This window comes from Diadema antillarum, unplaced genomic scaffold (assembly GCF_040938485.1).
Source record: "Diadema antillarum isolate AM-2024a unplaced genomic scaffold, OU_Dant_1.0 seq00000533_RagTag, whole genome shotgun sequence".
In the NCBI taxonomy this organism is placed as follows: Eukaryota; Metazoa; Echinodermata; class Echinoidea; order Diadematoida; family Diadematidae; genus Diadema; species Diadema antillarum.
The window spans coordinates 234566-251981 of NW_027271484.1; the positions used below are offsets into that span (position 1 = coordinate 234566).

The 17416-nt window shown below is 38.7% G+C and overlaps 1 protein-coding gene across 1 annotated transcript in view; it reads right to left on the bottom strand.

The window, feature by feature from the left end:
* LOC139734596 (uncharacterized) overlaps nt 1-17416 on the bottom strand; it is a 42325-nt gene that overhangs the window by 2077 nt on the left and 22832 nt on the right. Inside the window, exons 6-12 of the mRNA XM_071645381.1 lie at nt 11649-11698; nt 10620-10701; nt 9926-10011; nt 8574-8768; nt 8061-8156; nt 7007-7255; nt 3851-3936 (exon numbers count right to left, since the gene is read on the bottom strand). Of these exons, the coding sequence (XP_071501482.1) occupies nt 3851-3936; nt 7007-7255; nt 8061-8156; nt 8574-8768; nt 9926-10011; nt 10620-10701; nt 11649-11698 (844 nt within the window). The remainder of the gene's footprint in view (nt 1-3850; nt 3937-7006; nt 7256-8060; nt 8157-8573; nt 8769-9925; nt 10012-10619; nt 10702-11648; nt 11699-17416) is intronic.

The following is a 17416-nucleotide window of genomic DNA, read 5'->3' on the forward strand; positions in this document are numbered from 1 at the left end:
CTTCTTTTTCTTTCTTTTTTTCAAACTCACACCGGGCTACTCATCAGAGGCAATTTATGTACTATATACAGTTGTGTGGTTTCATAAATAGTTCATCCTGTACATGCTGCATTTGTGAATGCTTCCATATACCCCAGTGTTACTGTAAGAGCGGAAATTTGAAATTCAATGGAATACTGTATGTGTTATTTGATTTTAAGTGATCACAATTTAGTGAGATGGTGTAAGCAAAACACTAAATTTGCTATAAACCTTGATAAACTAAGCCATTTGGACCATCTCTGATGGTTTTCAAATTAGAAATGACCACATTTCTTTTTCAAGCTCAAATTGAAACATGATAATATCTCACCCCCCCCCCTCAATTGCACTGTACAGATCCCCTGTATCTTGATATTTTATGAAGTGTGTGTTCTACAATGTAGTTGACCTTATAAATGCCTCTCCTGACAGCCTACAGTACAGTATATGCATGTTCAGTCTATTCTCTTTATGAAAAGCCTTTACAGTAAACAAGGAAGATTAAGCAGTGTTTTTGCCGCTCATGATTATTTTTGGTTGCATATTTATTTCTTGCACATGTTGGTCTTAATGTTGTGCACATCTGTTGGTGTTTGCCACTTATTTTGTTTTGTCAGTAGAAAGGAACTGAGTTCTGCAAAGCCCACAGATGCAAGAACTTTTACAAAAACTTGTAGCAATCATTGAAGACATACAATGCATGTGATGTATCATCCAGACCAAACCCCAGGACAACATCCAAGGTGAAAGTTCTGTGTGAAGCTCTGCGCAGTTTCAAGGAATGGAAAAAAAAAAGGAGAAAATACAAATTGTACAGTGAGGACATACATGTCCTACATTCTGTATTTTCTCATCTCCTTAAATAATTTTGTCATACATTGCACAGGACTGCACACTAACCCATTTATTCTACTGGTCTGACTGTCTGGCGTGTCCCTATTGGACCAGTAGATAAGCAGTTTTCCCATTTTTTACTGGTCTGAACCTAAAATTTATGTTCTGTTTGTGGTCCTGTTCTTTTCTTTCGGCTGGCCCCGACATTGTTATTTTATCAATTTTATTTTACTGGTCATGCCGAACCAGTAAATTTTGCAATTCTTGGAAAGTTACTGGTCTGACAGACAGTGATTTTTACAAGTCTGGGATCGTCGGACCAGTGCCAGTGTTAAGCGCTGCATTGCAGGTATTTATTGGGTAAGGTTATTAGTCAGAGGATGGTCTTGAAAAACTTATAGTGTGCAATAGTGATAAAGACCCGAGGCCAGAGGCAAAGATGAGCAGCTCTCTGTAGGTAGAGAGTATAATCTTAACAATTACTAGATGTCACTGTTTCTTGCGGGGTCATCCCACAAGGCCGACACCCATCAGTCATACGGCCCACGAGTCCTCCAGCCCATGAGTTCAACACTAGGCAAATAATGCCCATGAGAGCGACACTACATAAAACAGCCCATGAGTTCGACAGATACAACACAGGGTTTAGTGTGTTGGTCTCGTGGGCCTCGTTTGCTTAGCGTCAAACTCATGGGCTGTATGACTCATGGGCTGTATAACTCGTAGGATGTATGACTCCTGGGTGTCGGTCTTGTGACGTGCACCCGTTTCTTGCTTTTCCATATGATCAGAGTTTTTGTAGTTGAGCTGTGTTGTGTAATAATGGAGATGAGAAAATTTGTAAATAAATGTGTAAAGTTCTGCGTTAAGGCACATTCCGACAATCTGAATGTTTGCTGTAATAAAAAAAAAAATATCAAACAAGGTAATACTTTTGTGTATTTATGACTTCTCTGTCGAAGGGCAGTGCTATACATGTGTAAGATACACTCCAGGTGAAAAACATGAGGCTAGAAAAACAGAAGTGTGATTCCTTTTGTGAGATGTTTGAATGTGGTATACGAATAGAGGAGAGGCGACAAACCAAGCACAACTTTAATTCATAGCCGTAATCTGTATCACAAGGTAGCTTGTCTTACCAGTCTGGTTCATTAAGTTGTGTGTCCTAGCTTTGCCCCAGAAACTGTATTGCAAGTGTGAAAATCTCTGCAAGTGTGGATGTGTTGCATGGATATAAATCCTTGGACTGTATCATCTACAGCAGCAGTGAAATTATTCATAAAAAGTTTATTAAAAGTATATCTGTGACCTAGCACCAAGTATGAAATGAAAGTGTACTGTCAAATGCACACCACCCCTTGGGAATATCAAATATAATGTAAGGAGCTTTAGAATCTCTGCAATCTGATTGGTCAATTGTCATGCATTGATTTTTACTGATCCACATTGAGCCATGCGTCCGGTAAAACCCGAATGCATGGCTCAAGTCTCGTAAAGTGTAGTAGGTGTACTGGATGCATGATGGGGAAAATGGTTGTATTTCATTAATTTACGGGCCTATTTTATGACACAAATGCTGCACAGACCTATTTCATTGATCAGTGAGAATTGGATGCTCTCGTTCAACTTTAGAACAGTCTAAAACCCACTCGCTGCGCTCGTAGGTTTAACCCTAAAAGGGCCTCAACGTTTCGCACTATAATTCTGTTACGCGAGAAGGCCTCGTCGTGAGGCTTCTTGACTTTGTTTGTTCAAGTCTCGCGCAATTTTTGAGACCAAATTTGTGACGTCCGCGCATACTTTTGTGAAGCCACGCCCATTTTTGTGACGGAATGTCGCCCCAAAACGGGCACAATTTTGTGATTTTGTGTACATTTCCTATGGAAAACTGCTCTGTCATGAAAGTCATAAAAACCTGATAATTTTTACAATTTATCACTTTCATTGATTAGTTTTGTGCTAATTATGGTAGAAAAGTGGTCAGTGACAATTTCCAATGAAAAAACAAAAAAAAAAGTTGAAAAACAGAAATACATAAGAAATTCTGAAAACAATAAAATACATAAGAATTGAAATGAATTTTGGAAGTTTTTGTGATGTACAATTGTTGAATATGCTAAAACAGATTTGCAGAACAAAAATTAGACTCTCAATGCTTTTAATTAGGCTAAAATATGATCTTGAGCTTAATTTGCATAATTGATTAATTAAAATTAGAAATTGATTGTTTCAAAAAATCTTATGACACAATCTTGTGGATTATGACGCGGGTCTCACGCATGCAAAATTTCATCACGATCGCGCCACCGATGCCCCCCGGCCTGAGCATAGCCAAAAAAGCCCGGCCCCTTTAGGGTTAAACAGTTCCAAAGTTAATCGTGCTCATCCAATCCTCACCAATCCACTCTGTCCTGTGCATCATTTGTATACTGTTTGTGTGGTATAATTCGCAACATTAATGAAATTAATCAAACTTCACAAGTTAACCAATATCCATGGAAATAGCAACTTCAAAAGATTTTGCCTCACATGGCACAAATGTGTTTTATATAGTTTGCAGGTGGAAAATCATTAACTTTTTCTCATTCCATGAATTCAACTACATGTACCCACAAAATTATCGTCAATCTAAATTCGTAAAATATCATACTTGCAAAATTTATGGCACATACAGTACTCAGGAAGTCGAAATTCCTCGCAGTGCCCTTGCTGCACTCTGAAACAACATTTTGGTTTGGGGCTATTCCTTGACAACCATGGAATTAAAAAAACAAACAAACAAACAAAGCTACAAAAACAACTCCATGGACACAAAGAATCCGGCTTTGCAAGTTAGACTTACTGCCCATGACACTGCTAACTAAAAGAAGAGAAAAAACAAAACAAAACAAAACGAAATCACTCAAATGGTATCAAGATTTCTTTCAAACCAGCAAGAATGTATCATACAGGGTGTATCACACAAATATTAGATGGCAGCAATGAGTTAACTCACCTGTAGTCAATTTCCCCATCGCCATCTCTGTCTAGAACTTCCACAAGCCTGTTCAGCAAGTATGGCTTCATGTTTAGTCCAGAATTCTGTTGAGAAGGACAGAGAGGAAAAAATGAACATTTGAGTTTCTTAGAGCATGTATCTTTAGATTAATATCCTATGTTGTCCATTTTTCCGCCTGTGCTGATATTTTACATCCTTCCAATTCAAACTGTCAGTACCATTGGTACTCAGTAACTATGTTTCATATGTTGTCTGAGTGTCTGAAAGAAGTTGCCTCCAGGTAATTAGAACAGGCAGTGTAATGTACCACAGCACAAATAGTAAACATAAGCATGTTTTCTGAAGAGATAATGTACTACAGTGCACTCTGCCACCATTGTATCATGAGAGAAGTTTCCTGGTTTACTAATTACATCAATTTCTTTTATACATTAGGCCAAGTAAAAAAAGAAACCAGTTTCTCGTCCTCGCGCGCATCGATTTTGGCCGCCGCGTCGATTTTTTTACTATTTACTATTTTCAAAATGGCGCTGAAAATACCAAGAAATTCTCGTCCCAGCCCGCTCCCCGCTCGCATCGATTTTCAGTTGCCGCATCGACTTTTTTGATATTTTACTATTTTTTCGGCCGCCGAAAAAAAAATCGACAATTCACCTACCAATCGTGATGTCTCATTTCTAATTACGCCTTGCGTCCTCTACTTTATAGCTGTAGTACAGCTGTAGCTTCTGTAGTGCGTATGTAATAACGCATGCATTTCACACTGCGAGCTCGGCAAGAAGGAATGACCCACAAAGCAGTTGAACTGTAATTGGATGGGCGCGGGCGGGCGCGGCCTGGGCTGTGATGTACAGCGCACTCGGTACGTCGTGGTGTAGACAGGACGTTGAGCACCTTCTGTACATTTTTCTCGTGCTGTTGCCCGCTTCATGTGCTGCTAGATTGATTGCGCGATGTAACCACATACTAGTCATAGAGGAGACCAGCCAGCCAGCATAGCATGCGCGCGTTCTGGAGCTGGAAAAAAAATCGTGGAGTGCAGTGATGGAGAGAACCGATCTCAAGCGCACGTGTGCACAGCGAACGGCTTTAATACCAGGGCCCCGTTTTATCAAAAGATATAAATCAATTTTAATTTTCCTTACTACACAGTCTGCCATAGACTTACAGTTGAAATCGACTTCATAATCAATTATTCTAACTCTTCATAAAACGGGGCCCAGAGCTGCCAACCTTTGGAAGCACAAATTAGTACTCAGCAGCTCCAAAATTCATATTTTTCCACCAGAATTCGTATTTTTTCAATCTCCCTCTTTTTGCTATTTTGAATTAAACTCGTCGACTTATGAGGCCTACAGGCTCTAAACATAACGTTATGACACATGCCGAAGCATCGAGCTGGTCACCAGCACGATAAAGATGCCAAACTACGCAATGTTCAGCGTTGATTGATTGCTTTCTCGCAGTAAATGTGTACAAGTGCAAGTATGTACCTCCAAAAACTTGCTGGGATGATTATGGAAGCTTCCACTATCTAGCAGGGGACGTGGAATGCTTTCATCTTCTCAAGAGAGCTTCTTTGTGAGCGGATGCGATACCGGTACTCTGTTCCGTGTTTCCAATTATCGTTTACTATGAAAACATAATCACGCGTTGTTTTCAGGCTTTTTTCATTTCATTAGATTTTAAACATCAGTCTTTTCCGAAGTATTCCAATTCCTTTTCCCCTGACTGGAATCGGAAAGTCTGCTATAACGATGATCGCAAAATGCCGCGCTGTGTGTGGAAGCGCCGATGTACAAACACGTGGCTTCACTTTCAAGTTTAAAGGAATGCGCCATGTGCTCCTGCCTATAAGAGGTTACTGCAAGTTCGATGAATCGAATGCGCCGTAGCTGAGCTGAGCTGAATGGCTTATTTACGGTAAACATGCAGTTTACGTTCGATACGAAGAAATCATTACGTCTTTCACGAGGGAAAAACACACAAAACAAACAAATAAAATACACCCACAAACGAATGTTAATAGCCAAAACTTTGAAAAGTAATAAGCAGTTTTGATGAGCGTGAACTGAAATTGTCATTACACGTTGTATTTTGCTGTTTATATCACTGCTGCTTCTTGGTATCACTGTAATGATGGCCATGGAAGAAATGAAGGGAGAATGTGACTTACCTGCACAGGTACATGTTTTACTACATTTATGTAGTTTTGGTATACAATAATTCATCATCCAAATGATGAGTGATTATCAAATGTCTTTTTAGAACATGAAGAAACATCTAATGTTTAATGCTATAATGCCACATCAGTATCATTTTGACATCCATCTGCAATTGTACAAGCTAGTTTCCAGTTGAATGTGCTACAATTGTACTGTGAAGAACTATACATACCAGCTGTGTGGACTCAAAAAGTCATAAACACAAATGATAAATAAAGCAGTGTTTTGAATATCATGGAATTAATTTCAGTCGTACATTTGTTGAAAGACATGTTTTATACCTGTTTCAATTAATAGCACAATACATCAGAATTGCAAGTACACTGGTATCAGAAATACCAGTATTAAGATGGTCATTTTCCCTTGACATCTGTAGTGGAAAGAAAAAGCAAATGTATTTCTGCATGCATGAAGTTTCGTTTCAAGTATGGTACATAATATATCTATTTGTTTGAAAATGCACAGAGTGCAGGCAAGACATACACTTGGGACCTGGTCTCTCATAACACAGCTACCAGAGTGATATTTCATTTCATAAATTGGATATAGAAAATAGTAAACCCCTCTCTCGTTACCTTTCTCAGAATTACCGGACGAGAAACACATATTACTTTCATTTTGACAATCCTCGAAAAAATAGTAAGATATCAAATAGTAAGGACCTCCCTCATCGCCTTGCTCAAAAAACCCGGACGAGAAACTGCTTTCTTTTTTTACTTGGCCTTATAGGTTGTATTTCACCCCTGTATTTTTGTGAGGCACTGTCCAGACCATACATGTACTAAATATTTCATTAGCTCCCTTCCATCTATTGACACTGGTCAAGGTGTAAGTGGACAACCTTTTTAAGGTCACAGAGTTATGCTGCCAGCAAAGGAAACGGATATACGATTAACAACTGTAGCAGGAAAAAGCAAGATTTTCCCACCTGCAGGCCTTTCTTGAACTCCTCTCGCGTCACCGTCAGACTCTTGTCCTTGTCGTACTCCTTGAAGAGGTCCCAGACCCTCAGGTGGTTCTCGGTGATGAAGTCCTTCAGGAGTTTCAGTGGGTCAGGGTCCTTCTCCTCCGGCTTCTCAAACTGGCCCACCGCTCTCTTGAAGACCACGTGGAAGCCGGTCCGTGTCTCTCGGAACTCTTCCAGTGCTTTGACAAAGTCTTTGTTCACATTGACTTCCTGTGGGGTGAAGTTCAAAGGAAGTGTTTGGTTTCACAATGCTTTAACTATTTTCATACGGGAACCTGGTGACCTGTGTATTATGGGGATTTCAGAATTCAGTACAAAACGGGTTTAAAAAAGCAGGAAAAAAATTTACAAGTCTTTACTAGCAGTCATTTTACCATTACATACTATGCTTGCCAACTTAATATTTACTTTTCTACAAGCAATGTTTACATCACATTCCAACTGACCAAAGGATATTGATGTGAACCCTCACTGCAACTTGCCTGCGATCTATCTAAACACAAGCTTCATTCCATGACAATCTGACAATGAATTATCCTCATGAAACATTATTACATCATTATACTGTTTGAAGTCCACAATGAAGACTTCAGCAGATGTAGACATGTAGAAGTTCTCCCAAGAGTTGATGTAGCAGCAAACAAAGCATAAAAAAATCTTGTACGGTTCTTTCTATCATCTCTTCCCCAAATATTACCTTTTAACAAGTCTAGATACACAAACCTTGACAACAAATGCTATATTTACACATATCTTATATACAAGTACCTCATATCTATAGATGCACATAATCATTTTCATATTCATCTTCAGCAAAAAAAAAAAAAAAAAAAACTTCTTGTATGGGTTCTTTCCATATTTCTTCACACGTTATTAAATAATAAGCCTATAGACACAAATGTTGTACATGCACTGATTAGCCCTATCACCTCTGTTCTTCTCAAAAAAAAAAAGAGAAAAAGATGAGACAAATGAAAGTTTATCAACCCCTATTAAACAAAATTAAAGCACTGACCGACAGATCGAGTAGCTCCAAGACACTGTTGGTGTTGTTCTTTATGGCTAGCAGCATTGCCATGGCTCCTGCAGCTGTGAGAGGGTTCATGCCAATCTGTAGTAAAAATAAGAAAAAAAAAGAAGAATGATTTAGGATCATCTGTCATGCTAGGGAGAGATATACAGTTCTATCAACACAAGGTCATTACATTCGCGAGGTCGCAAACTAGAACCAGATTCTTACTAATCCAGTAAGTTCAAACACAAGTGTAAACACAAATAGGAGTATGATCCCTTCGTTTTATTTCATCACAAATCATGGAAGCATATTCTCGCATGATTGCACAATTCCTCTCACTGTTAAGTTTGGAATATATAAATACACGTCCAGGAACATGCATGGTTATCATTTTAACGACACTCTGCAGAGATGGCTAAATCATCAACAAGAGCATGCCCCAGTATGAATTGAATGGTGTTTAGGTGTTCAACCTTTGAACTTTCATTGTGAAAGAGTGGATGTGAGCCATACCTTTAGGACCTTCAAGCTATCGTTGATCTCCAGACCCTTGGAAAGCATGAAAGCGCCCTCGTTGGTGATCCTGTTGTTGCTGAGGTCGAGCCACTGTAACGTGCTGTTGAACTTCAGAGATTCGGCCATGGCTAATGCACCTTCGTTCCCGAATCCATTCCACGATAGATTCAGGCGTTTGATGCTCAGGTTCTCCTGCAAGAGTGGCATGAATTGCAAAATTATGAAACCAGTAATATATATGTTTAGGGAGTTTTGCGTGTCCATGGTCGCATTGAGTTCCTGCCAATCATAATGTAAGCCTGATGGGAAACCCCAAAAAAGAAGAGAATCATATTACTGCAAAATTTCCTAAGGCTTCTTTTCTCGTCGTTTGTATGGCGATGCCAACCTTGTAACACATATTCATGAAGTAAAGAGTAATGTCGTGAATGAAAACAACATTGTATTTTACAATCTGGCAAACTCCTAGTTTGAAGCCGGGTTTCGTACACATAAAAATTTGGAATTACTCTGTAGGATTTTCCTACTAGCAGAGCTTCTCGAAGTTTGTGTTTTTCATATTACAGCAAGATTTCGTGTATAGCACTGATGATCCGATAGATACTGACCCACTAATTCTCACAGTACATTAGAACTTGACGCTGTCCTTGTCAATAATCATTATTTACATCGACTTTGACCAGAGAATACAATACATGTATATCACCCGTTATCTTAAGGAATAAATAAGCTTTTAAGGCGTCTGTGCAGTAACGAGGTGGTTTTTTTTTTTTCGTCATTTCGAAAGTTCATTAATCCGAAAATGAAGAAGGGTTTCGTAACAATCCAAATTCATTAGCGGTGTTACATATTCCGAAAGTTCGTTAATTCGAGAATGCGAGATTAATGAAAAAAGGCTCGTTATTCCGAAAGTGAAATAAGGTTACAATCCGAAAATACAATTAAGGTGCATGCGTACTATCATAACGAACCTTCGGAATAATAAGCCGTATTTCATTTTTGGAATTACGAACCTCATTTCATTTTCTGATTGACAAACCTTCAGAATAACGAACTGTAACCCAAACGAGGTGCGCAAAAATAAAGCCCCGTTTTAACAGAGCCTTTCAACCGCGGGAGCGTCCGGACGATCTTTTTTCACCCTGCCTGTTAAAACGGTTGTCGCTCGGACGTTGTCGCGGTAACTGTCGCTTTTTGCTTTTGTAATCTCCTACTGTTGTATTTTACGAGGCTAGGAATTTTGTTCTCCGGACGTTAACGTTATTGTCGCGACGTTGCCGCGGTAAAGGTCTGTTTAAAACACGGCTTCATCCCCCTGACCATTATAAAAGCCGACTGGCGAGACCTACCGCTAATCCTCTGCAGATCGCGATGGCGCCCTTCCGTCTGAGATGATTCCAGCTTAGATTCAGGTGTTCTATTGACTCCGTCGCACCTAACGTCAAAAAGAATATCGAAACGTCAATGGATTTGTTTTCCTCTGGGTGTACGTGTAGTGCTCTCCAAAGAAACGATGATTTCATAACGTATATTGCCGCTAACTAGTGCCTTCTAAATCAATATCATTCTACTCACGAAAAACACGTCTCTCGAGTGTCCTTGCAAAGATGTGTTGCTAATATCTCGTCAAGAAGTAGATCACAACATTGGCGCATATAGGAACCTTACCGCTTACGCATAGATAAATTACGCTTTGCAATTATTGGGGGTTAGTGACATCATTTATTCATTTTGAGAAGACAACCTTCTTTTCAACTAAGATCATAATATGATGTATTGTGAAATTCTAAAGTTTGCCTTTCATGGGGGAGGGGGATTAGTTCCGTCTAAAAAATTCACTATTCTTTTTTGTTTCTTTCGAGGTAGAAGACAGAGATAACATCAGTCTTCCCACGTTTCAGTTTATCTCATTCAAACGTCTCTTGCTATTTCTTGTCGTTCCTCAAAAATTGTAGGCCTACATCGGGTAACGTCTCTTCCATTATCCTGAACATGCATCGTCTTGCTGACACGCTTGCAAAAGTTGAAAGTAGTTGATCTCACCTATCCCATGACCGATGACTTCCCCGCCAATTTCACCAAACTCGTTGTGACTCAATATCAACTCTTTGATCCTGTAATTATTCTGAAGTATAGAACAAAGAAAGAAAAGGCAAAATGAAGATATGCAAGTACATTGATCATTGGATTTTTTCTCCTTCTTTCTTTCTAAAGAACTATATACATTATCCATTGTTGAGACAATATAACAATGATCGCTAAGGCAGGACTCGACACTAACTTTATTTTTCGGTGGCCCGATGGGGCCACCAAACTCATCAATTTCAAATTTTGGGTGGCCCGAGAGAAAAATTTGGTGGCCCGAAAAAAAAAACATTGATAAAAGTCCATTTTTTTAAAATAAGTCGCACACTCAATGCATGTATTTATGCATTTCCGGCGCAAAAAGTTACGAATTTATTGACACACTTTTCAAATAATTGTGGTGGCCCGAGGTGGGCCACCAAATTTGCCCTTTTCTGAAATTTGGTGGCCCGACTTTCATTTTTGGTGGCCCCGGGCCACCGGGCCACCGTTAGTGTCGAGCCCTGGCTAAGGGGATAATGGTGATTCTGAAAATCGGAGCAATACTAGTATAACGCCTACAGAGGTCCATGATGCATGTAGGTATATACCGTAACTGCCAATGAATGGCGTGTAAAATTCATTTCTAGGATGTATAATCTTGTGCATAGACCTATCCTTTTTAAAGTGAGAACTTTGTGGTTTATTTCGTACGTTCAATATCAACCTATTTTGCAATAGGTTTCATGCAATCTATATCTTCAATGCGAATTATTTATGATTAAAGCTGCACTTTGGCGTACTAGGCCTACTTGGTTCTATTTGTTCAAGACATGATTATCCTGACAACGCGAACGATGGGGTCGCTGGAGATATCACTACTTGCTCGACTCTACTTCACCGCAGCAGTCCTATGGCCATGAAAATTAGATTTTGAAACATTTGTATTATCTTTCATTTTCATTATCGCATCAGGCAGTATTGTTATCATAATATCATTAGTCTTACCCTCAGCGCTTCTGTAAAATGCTGAGCATCTTTATCCTTGAAGTCGTTACCTGTGAAATTAAACAAACATCACAAAATGAGCTGTAAAGATGAAGAATATCTTATACAAGACAGCTTCGTAGAATGAACAAGTTATATTCCCCCGCGGGAATTGAGATTTTCTCTTACAGAATTCCGTGAGGTTAGGACCATTATTCATACTGCAATCGAAATTGGGTCCTCTCTCTCTCTCTCCTTTTGTGTGTGCGTGTCTATATAACTACTTAGTCCCTGAAGGTAAATGACATTGTCATCACGCGCGCTATTTGTCGAATGATCGATCTGCTTGGGAATGAACACCCTCGGGTGTGAGTGGAACATGTATGTGACCATGGACGCGTCGAGTAGAATTCAGTTGAAAAAAAAAAACAATTTACTTAATGAAAACCCAATCACCATGCCGTCCAGACGGCCTTCGCAATGTGGTTGCTTTTAATTGTGTAAGCACGTATATAGTTGGGGGTTTCATCGTATCGGAATTACAATGGAGCTGAAAAATGCTCTCGTCACGTTTGAAATAACTTTGTTTACTGTGCGGCAGTTTGAAGTTGACACGGAGGGGGGGGGGGGGGGGGGGTAAGGCACAAAATGTACAACTCTCCACCTGCAAGTGAAACGTTTCCCTTCCTCTTTCGTCTCTCATCTTTAATTCTCTTTCATCTTTTTCCCCCTCTTTCTCTCTATCACAGTAGAAATACGTAGATAGCATCTTAATGAAACGAGTTAATGTCGTAATCAATTCAGTGCATATATTATATGTCATATATTTCAAATTTTAATTATGGATAGTACACTGTATAATAATCAGCCGGTGTCATATATATATATTTTTTGCAACCATTCACACTGTATTCCCTACTTGCTTAAATACTGACTACTCAATTTTGAATACCGATTGGTGTGATGGCGTTGCTCTAACGATTTCTTATTTCTCCCTCATGGGCCCTTTCAGGCCCGTAGCCAGGGGGGGGGGGGGGGGGGGGTGCGTCGGGTGCGTACGCACTCCCCCAAATTCTGAAAGGTCCACTCTTTCATAATAACGGTTTTTAGCAATTCTCAAGATAACAATCCAAATAAATATAAAGACACATTATATGCTACGTAAATGTGGAAGAGTACGTTTAACAATGTTAAAAATAATTGTACGAAACCCTTTTGTTGTATGAACCATCGGATCGTCCCCATGCACACAAACACAAATGTTATGTATCAATTTGTGCGAGCTATTTTGGCACTGCATGCCATGGCCCTTGGCGCGTGTGACCGGTGTTTTTTTTTTTTTCCACTGGCCGCCCGAGTACGTGCGATTCGTGGATGACATTGAAGTTGACACTTGCATTTTTTCACAGGAACAGAGGTAAGTGGATGAAAATCTAATAGCCTCAAGTTTACATATATGATAAAAATTAAAGAAATTTCCTCGAAATTACTATAATCGAAAACCTGAGACATTTTATATCTACGTCTCACAAAGATATAGTACATGTATATATAAGTACATGTTGGCATGATAATGCCTGGGGATAGATTATTATGTCAACTATTTTCCATTATGAATGCATGCTCCAAAGCCTGAATATTGCAAGAGCTCCGGAGTAAAAACAGTCAGTGAAAAACCCTATGTATGATAGCATTGTGAGAGCGTTAGACTGCATTGTGACGCATCGTTATTTAATTCACATTCTTTATTGATATATTTTCATAAATATCTCAAGTAATGAGTCGGATTGGATTACAATTCTCACTTACAGCTTTGTAGAAGTCTGAGTCAAGAGTATCACACAGTACTTCAAGACGTATTATAGTACAAACGATTTCTTGAGCCTGCACCGTTTCAGGCTCTGTTCTGGATACGGCGGTAGAAACTCATTCTTTTTTGTTGTTTATTTTATCATTATTTACTAATCTCTTTTCTAACTTACAGGTAGCGGATTTCTTTGCAGGCCAAATTCGGAAATGTAGTGTTGATTATTACTTATACATTTTCTCATGTTGTGACAGTTCTATTGGTTCTCATTTTAAAGTGAGCCAAAACCTAAGAACATTTTCACTTATAATTTCCAAAGAGTATTATGCAGGCACGCAAACTCATTTTAGTTGTATTAATACTCATTTAAATGTAATGGGTAAGAGGGTATGAGAGAGAATGGAAAGTGCTGAGCTATGAAGTAAAATGGTAAAGTAAAAAGTTTGTCAGATAGTATTACAAAAGAAACTCATTCTTTTTTGTTTGTTTATTTTATCATTATTTACTTATCTCTCTTCTAACTTAAAGGTAGTGGATCTCTTTGCAGCCCAAATTCGAAAATGCCTAGAGACAGCTAGTAACCAAATATGCTACTATAATCTAATAAATAAGAAATAACCATTCCAGTATGTATCTTAGTGTGCACAGTAAGACAGATCAAATCAAATAGGAAAACATCTGAGCACTAAGCCTGAGGTCTGAATTTGCACTCAACTTCTTCCAATGGCTAACGGATGTTTAATTTTTGAATTTCACTGACCTCCAAATTTCACAAAGAAAACCTTCTTAGCATGATGGTTAATATGACATTTGACTGATATTGGAGATGTTTGCGAATCGGATCTACTACCTTAAATATTATTAAATCTAAAATGATTATTTGAAAGTTCGGAAATGCTGGAAATATCCTACCACAAGGAGGCAAAATATAAATGGTTCACATTTACAATTCATTTTGTTTTAAAAATTTTCTTATTTATTTTCGTTTTTGACAAACTCGCATACCAACGGCTGATATACTGTATAGTAAAGTGAATGTTTCATCTTCCAAACAGCATCTAATGGGATGGAAAACTCCAACTGAAAGGTGGACACCGTGACCATACTCGCTAAAGAAAACGCGTAATAGGGGTCGTTTTTTCTCACGGATTAGATGGAAAGTGTGATGTACGAGCGTATATAATCAAAGGGTATCAAAAAGGCCGAAATTTGGGAAAATGGTATATTGTTCAATCATGATGAAGTACTTCTTTAGGGTGCAGGAAACATTTAAGGAATACTTGTTTTTAAGGCTCGAAAAAATCATATGATCATTACTCGTTTAGGGGCCATGTATGAGCATGGTGTCCACCTTTTAATTGTCGCTACCCCTCCCGGGACAGTATCAAAGGACCGTTTTGTTAATTAACGCAATCCCCCCTTCCTTTAAAAATCCTGGCTTCAGGCTTGCTAGCGCGGGTATACAATAGAAAAAATAAAAGTTAAAACAACACCAGGAAAATAACTATTCTCAATTTTGCGGCGCGCTACGCGCGCAGAGTCTCGAACACAATTAAACTTTGCAACTTCCTGGCAAAATGAGTTTTTACTATTTCCTAGATGAAATACCGTAACGCGATTGCATGCAACAGACAAAAATACAAATTTCCTCGAGACTTTAAAACGTCATTAAAACAATAAAAATTCACAATTTGCGGCGCGCTTCGCGCGCAAATTCTTATACAACTTTTGTAGTTCGGTCGTCCAAAGAATATATATATATATATATATATATATATATATATATATATATAATTGTGTGTGTGTGTGTGTGTGTGTGTGTGTGTGTGTCATCATTGGTATTGGTACCTAAGGTCCGTTTTTTTAGTGACCGCACCCCCCCTTGAAAAATCCTGGCTACGGGCCTGCCTTTGATATTCATAGCGCTTTTGTTTGTTTGTGTGGGTTTTTTTCTCAGTTTTGCCTTCTTCATTTTATCAAACCTACGCAAGTGTACTGCCATATAGTCATATAGTCCATGGGCCAGTGTGGGACCCCCCTCCCCCCCATTAGGGACAATTTGAAATGATGTTTTCCGAATAGGCCCGACGACCAGTGATCAGAATCCACTTGTTGTTTTTTTTCTTAGTGGTGGGTGTGGCCTCCAGAGCCGTTTCCATGGTAACGCTCAATGAAAATAATGGATTCTCATATAAATGCTTATAACTCTACATGGAAACACCCAAATCTCATGTAAATGACATCATATTAAAGTGCATAAAATTTCCTACACAATGATATATCACTCTTTGTGCTTCTTGAAAATTAAAGGTCATCTTTGAGGGTCAAAATGTTATTTTTTCACTTTTTCTTCTAACATTGAATTAAGCAAAATACATTTAAAAAGCTATGGAATAAACAAAATACAAGAAAATAAATGGAAATTTTCCCAAAATAATCCACAATATATTTTTAAAGGTCTCTGAAGAAATAGCTTTGATTGGGACTTAAATCACAGAGATATGGACCTTTAAATATGACAAGAATAATGCGGGCGGATGAGTGATTGCACAACAAGAAAAGCGCCCTCCAGTGAGAAGTCCTGCACAATACCCATTGATTTTCATAGTTACAACACTTTTAGTAGAGCAGTTAAGCCGAAGAATTGTGCAAAATTTGACTGAAGCATGAAACTTTCACCATTATTAGTACATGCTATAAGATAAATTTTAAGATCGGGAGGTAAGTCTGAATTGACCTCTGATGACCTCCAGAGGTCAATGACCTCAAAATGTAAGAAAATTGATATTTTGCATCATTGGTTAATGATAAACACAGTAATGATGTACTGAAACCTAATTTTTGTCACAGTGAGATTGTCTTCATGTTCAGCAGAGCCTTGACAGGTTTCTACCTTTGACCTCTGATGACCTCCAGAGGTCAATGACCTCAAAATGTCAGAAAATTGGTATTTTAATGCGTCACTCATTACTGAAACACGGTAATTATGTACTAAAAACTAATTTTTGTAAGTGGAATTGCCTCAATGTCCACAGAGCATTTCAAGTCAGGTTTCTACCTTTGACCTCTGATGACCTCAGATGACCTATGTTGAGGTCAATGACCTCAAAATATCAGAACATTGATATTTGGTGCAATTGGTTGATGATAAGGTTCGGTGTAAAAATGGCAGAGGTAAAAATGGCAGGGGTAAAAATGGCATGGGTAAAAATGGCAGAGGTAGATGGCAGAGGTAAAAATGGCAGAGGTAAAAATGGCAGGGGTAAAAATGGCAGGGGTAAAAATGGCAGAGGTAAAAATGGCAGAGGTAAAAATGGCAGAGGTAAAAGTGGCAGAGGTAAAAACGGCAGAGGTAAAAATGGCAGAGGTAAAAGTGGCAGAGGTAAAAATTCAGCGGTAAAAATGGCAGAGGTAAATAATCATGTGCGTAAAAATGTCAGAGGTAAAGTTGTCAGTGGTCGAAATGTCAGTGGTCAAAATGGTAGAGATAAAAATGCCATTGATAAAAATTCAGTCGTTGAAATGCAAGAGGACAAGGTAAAAGTGACAGAGATTTTTTTTTTCATGTTTCTGACACCTTTTTCGCAATACGCGCTTTTCGTGCCTTCCTCTCCTGAAATAAAGCACGGGGGAGACCGGGGAGAAATGAGACGAGGGGAGAAATATGGGACACTCATGTAACTTGAAAAGTGCTCGGCCAGTCAACAATCCAATTATATCAGTAAAAAGATGGGCCTCGGTACACCTGAATATGGACATATTAACCACTATACAGCTCTACAGGTATCTAGTCAGTAAAATATCAAACTCACTTTAGATCTGGTAGGTCCTATACTATATATATTGATAAGTATTTTAAAAAGCGTGCAAAATTCTGAAAATAACATTGCTTGATAACAGACATGCAGGTATGGAAAATTGGCAGGGATCTTTTACTGTTTCTGTTACCACTGGGAGAAATTTAATAGGGCAGTGTTACATC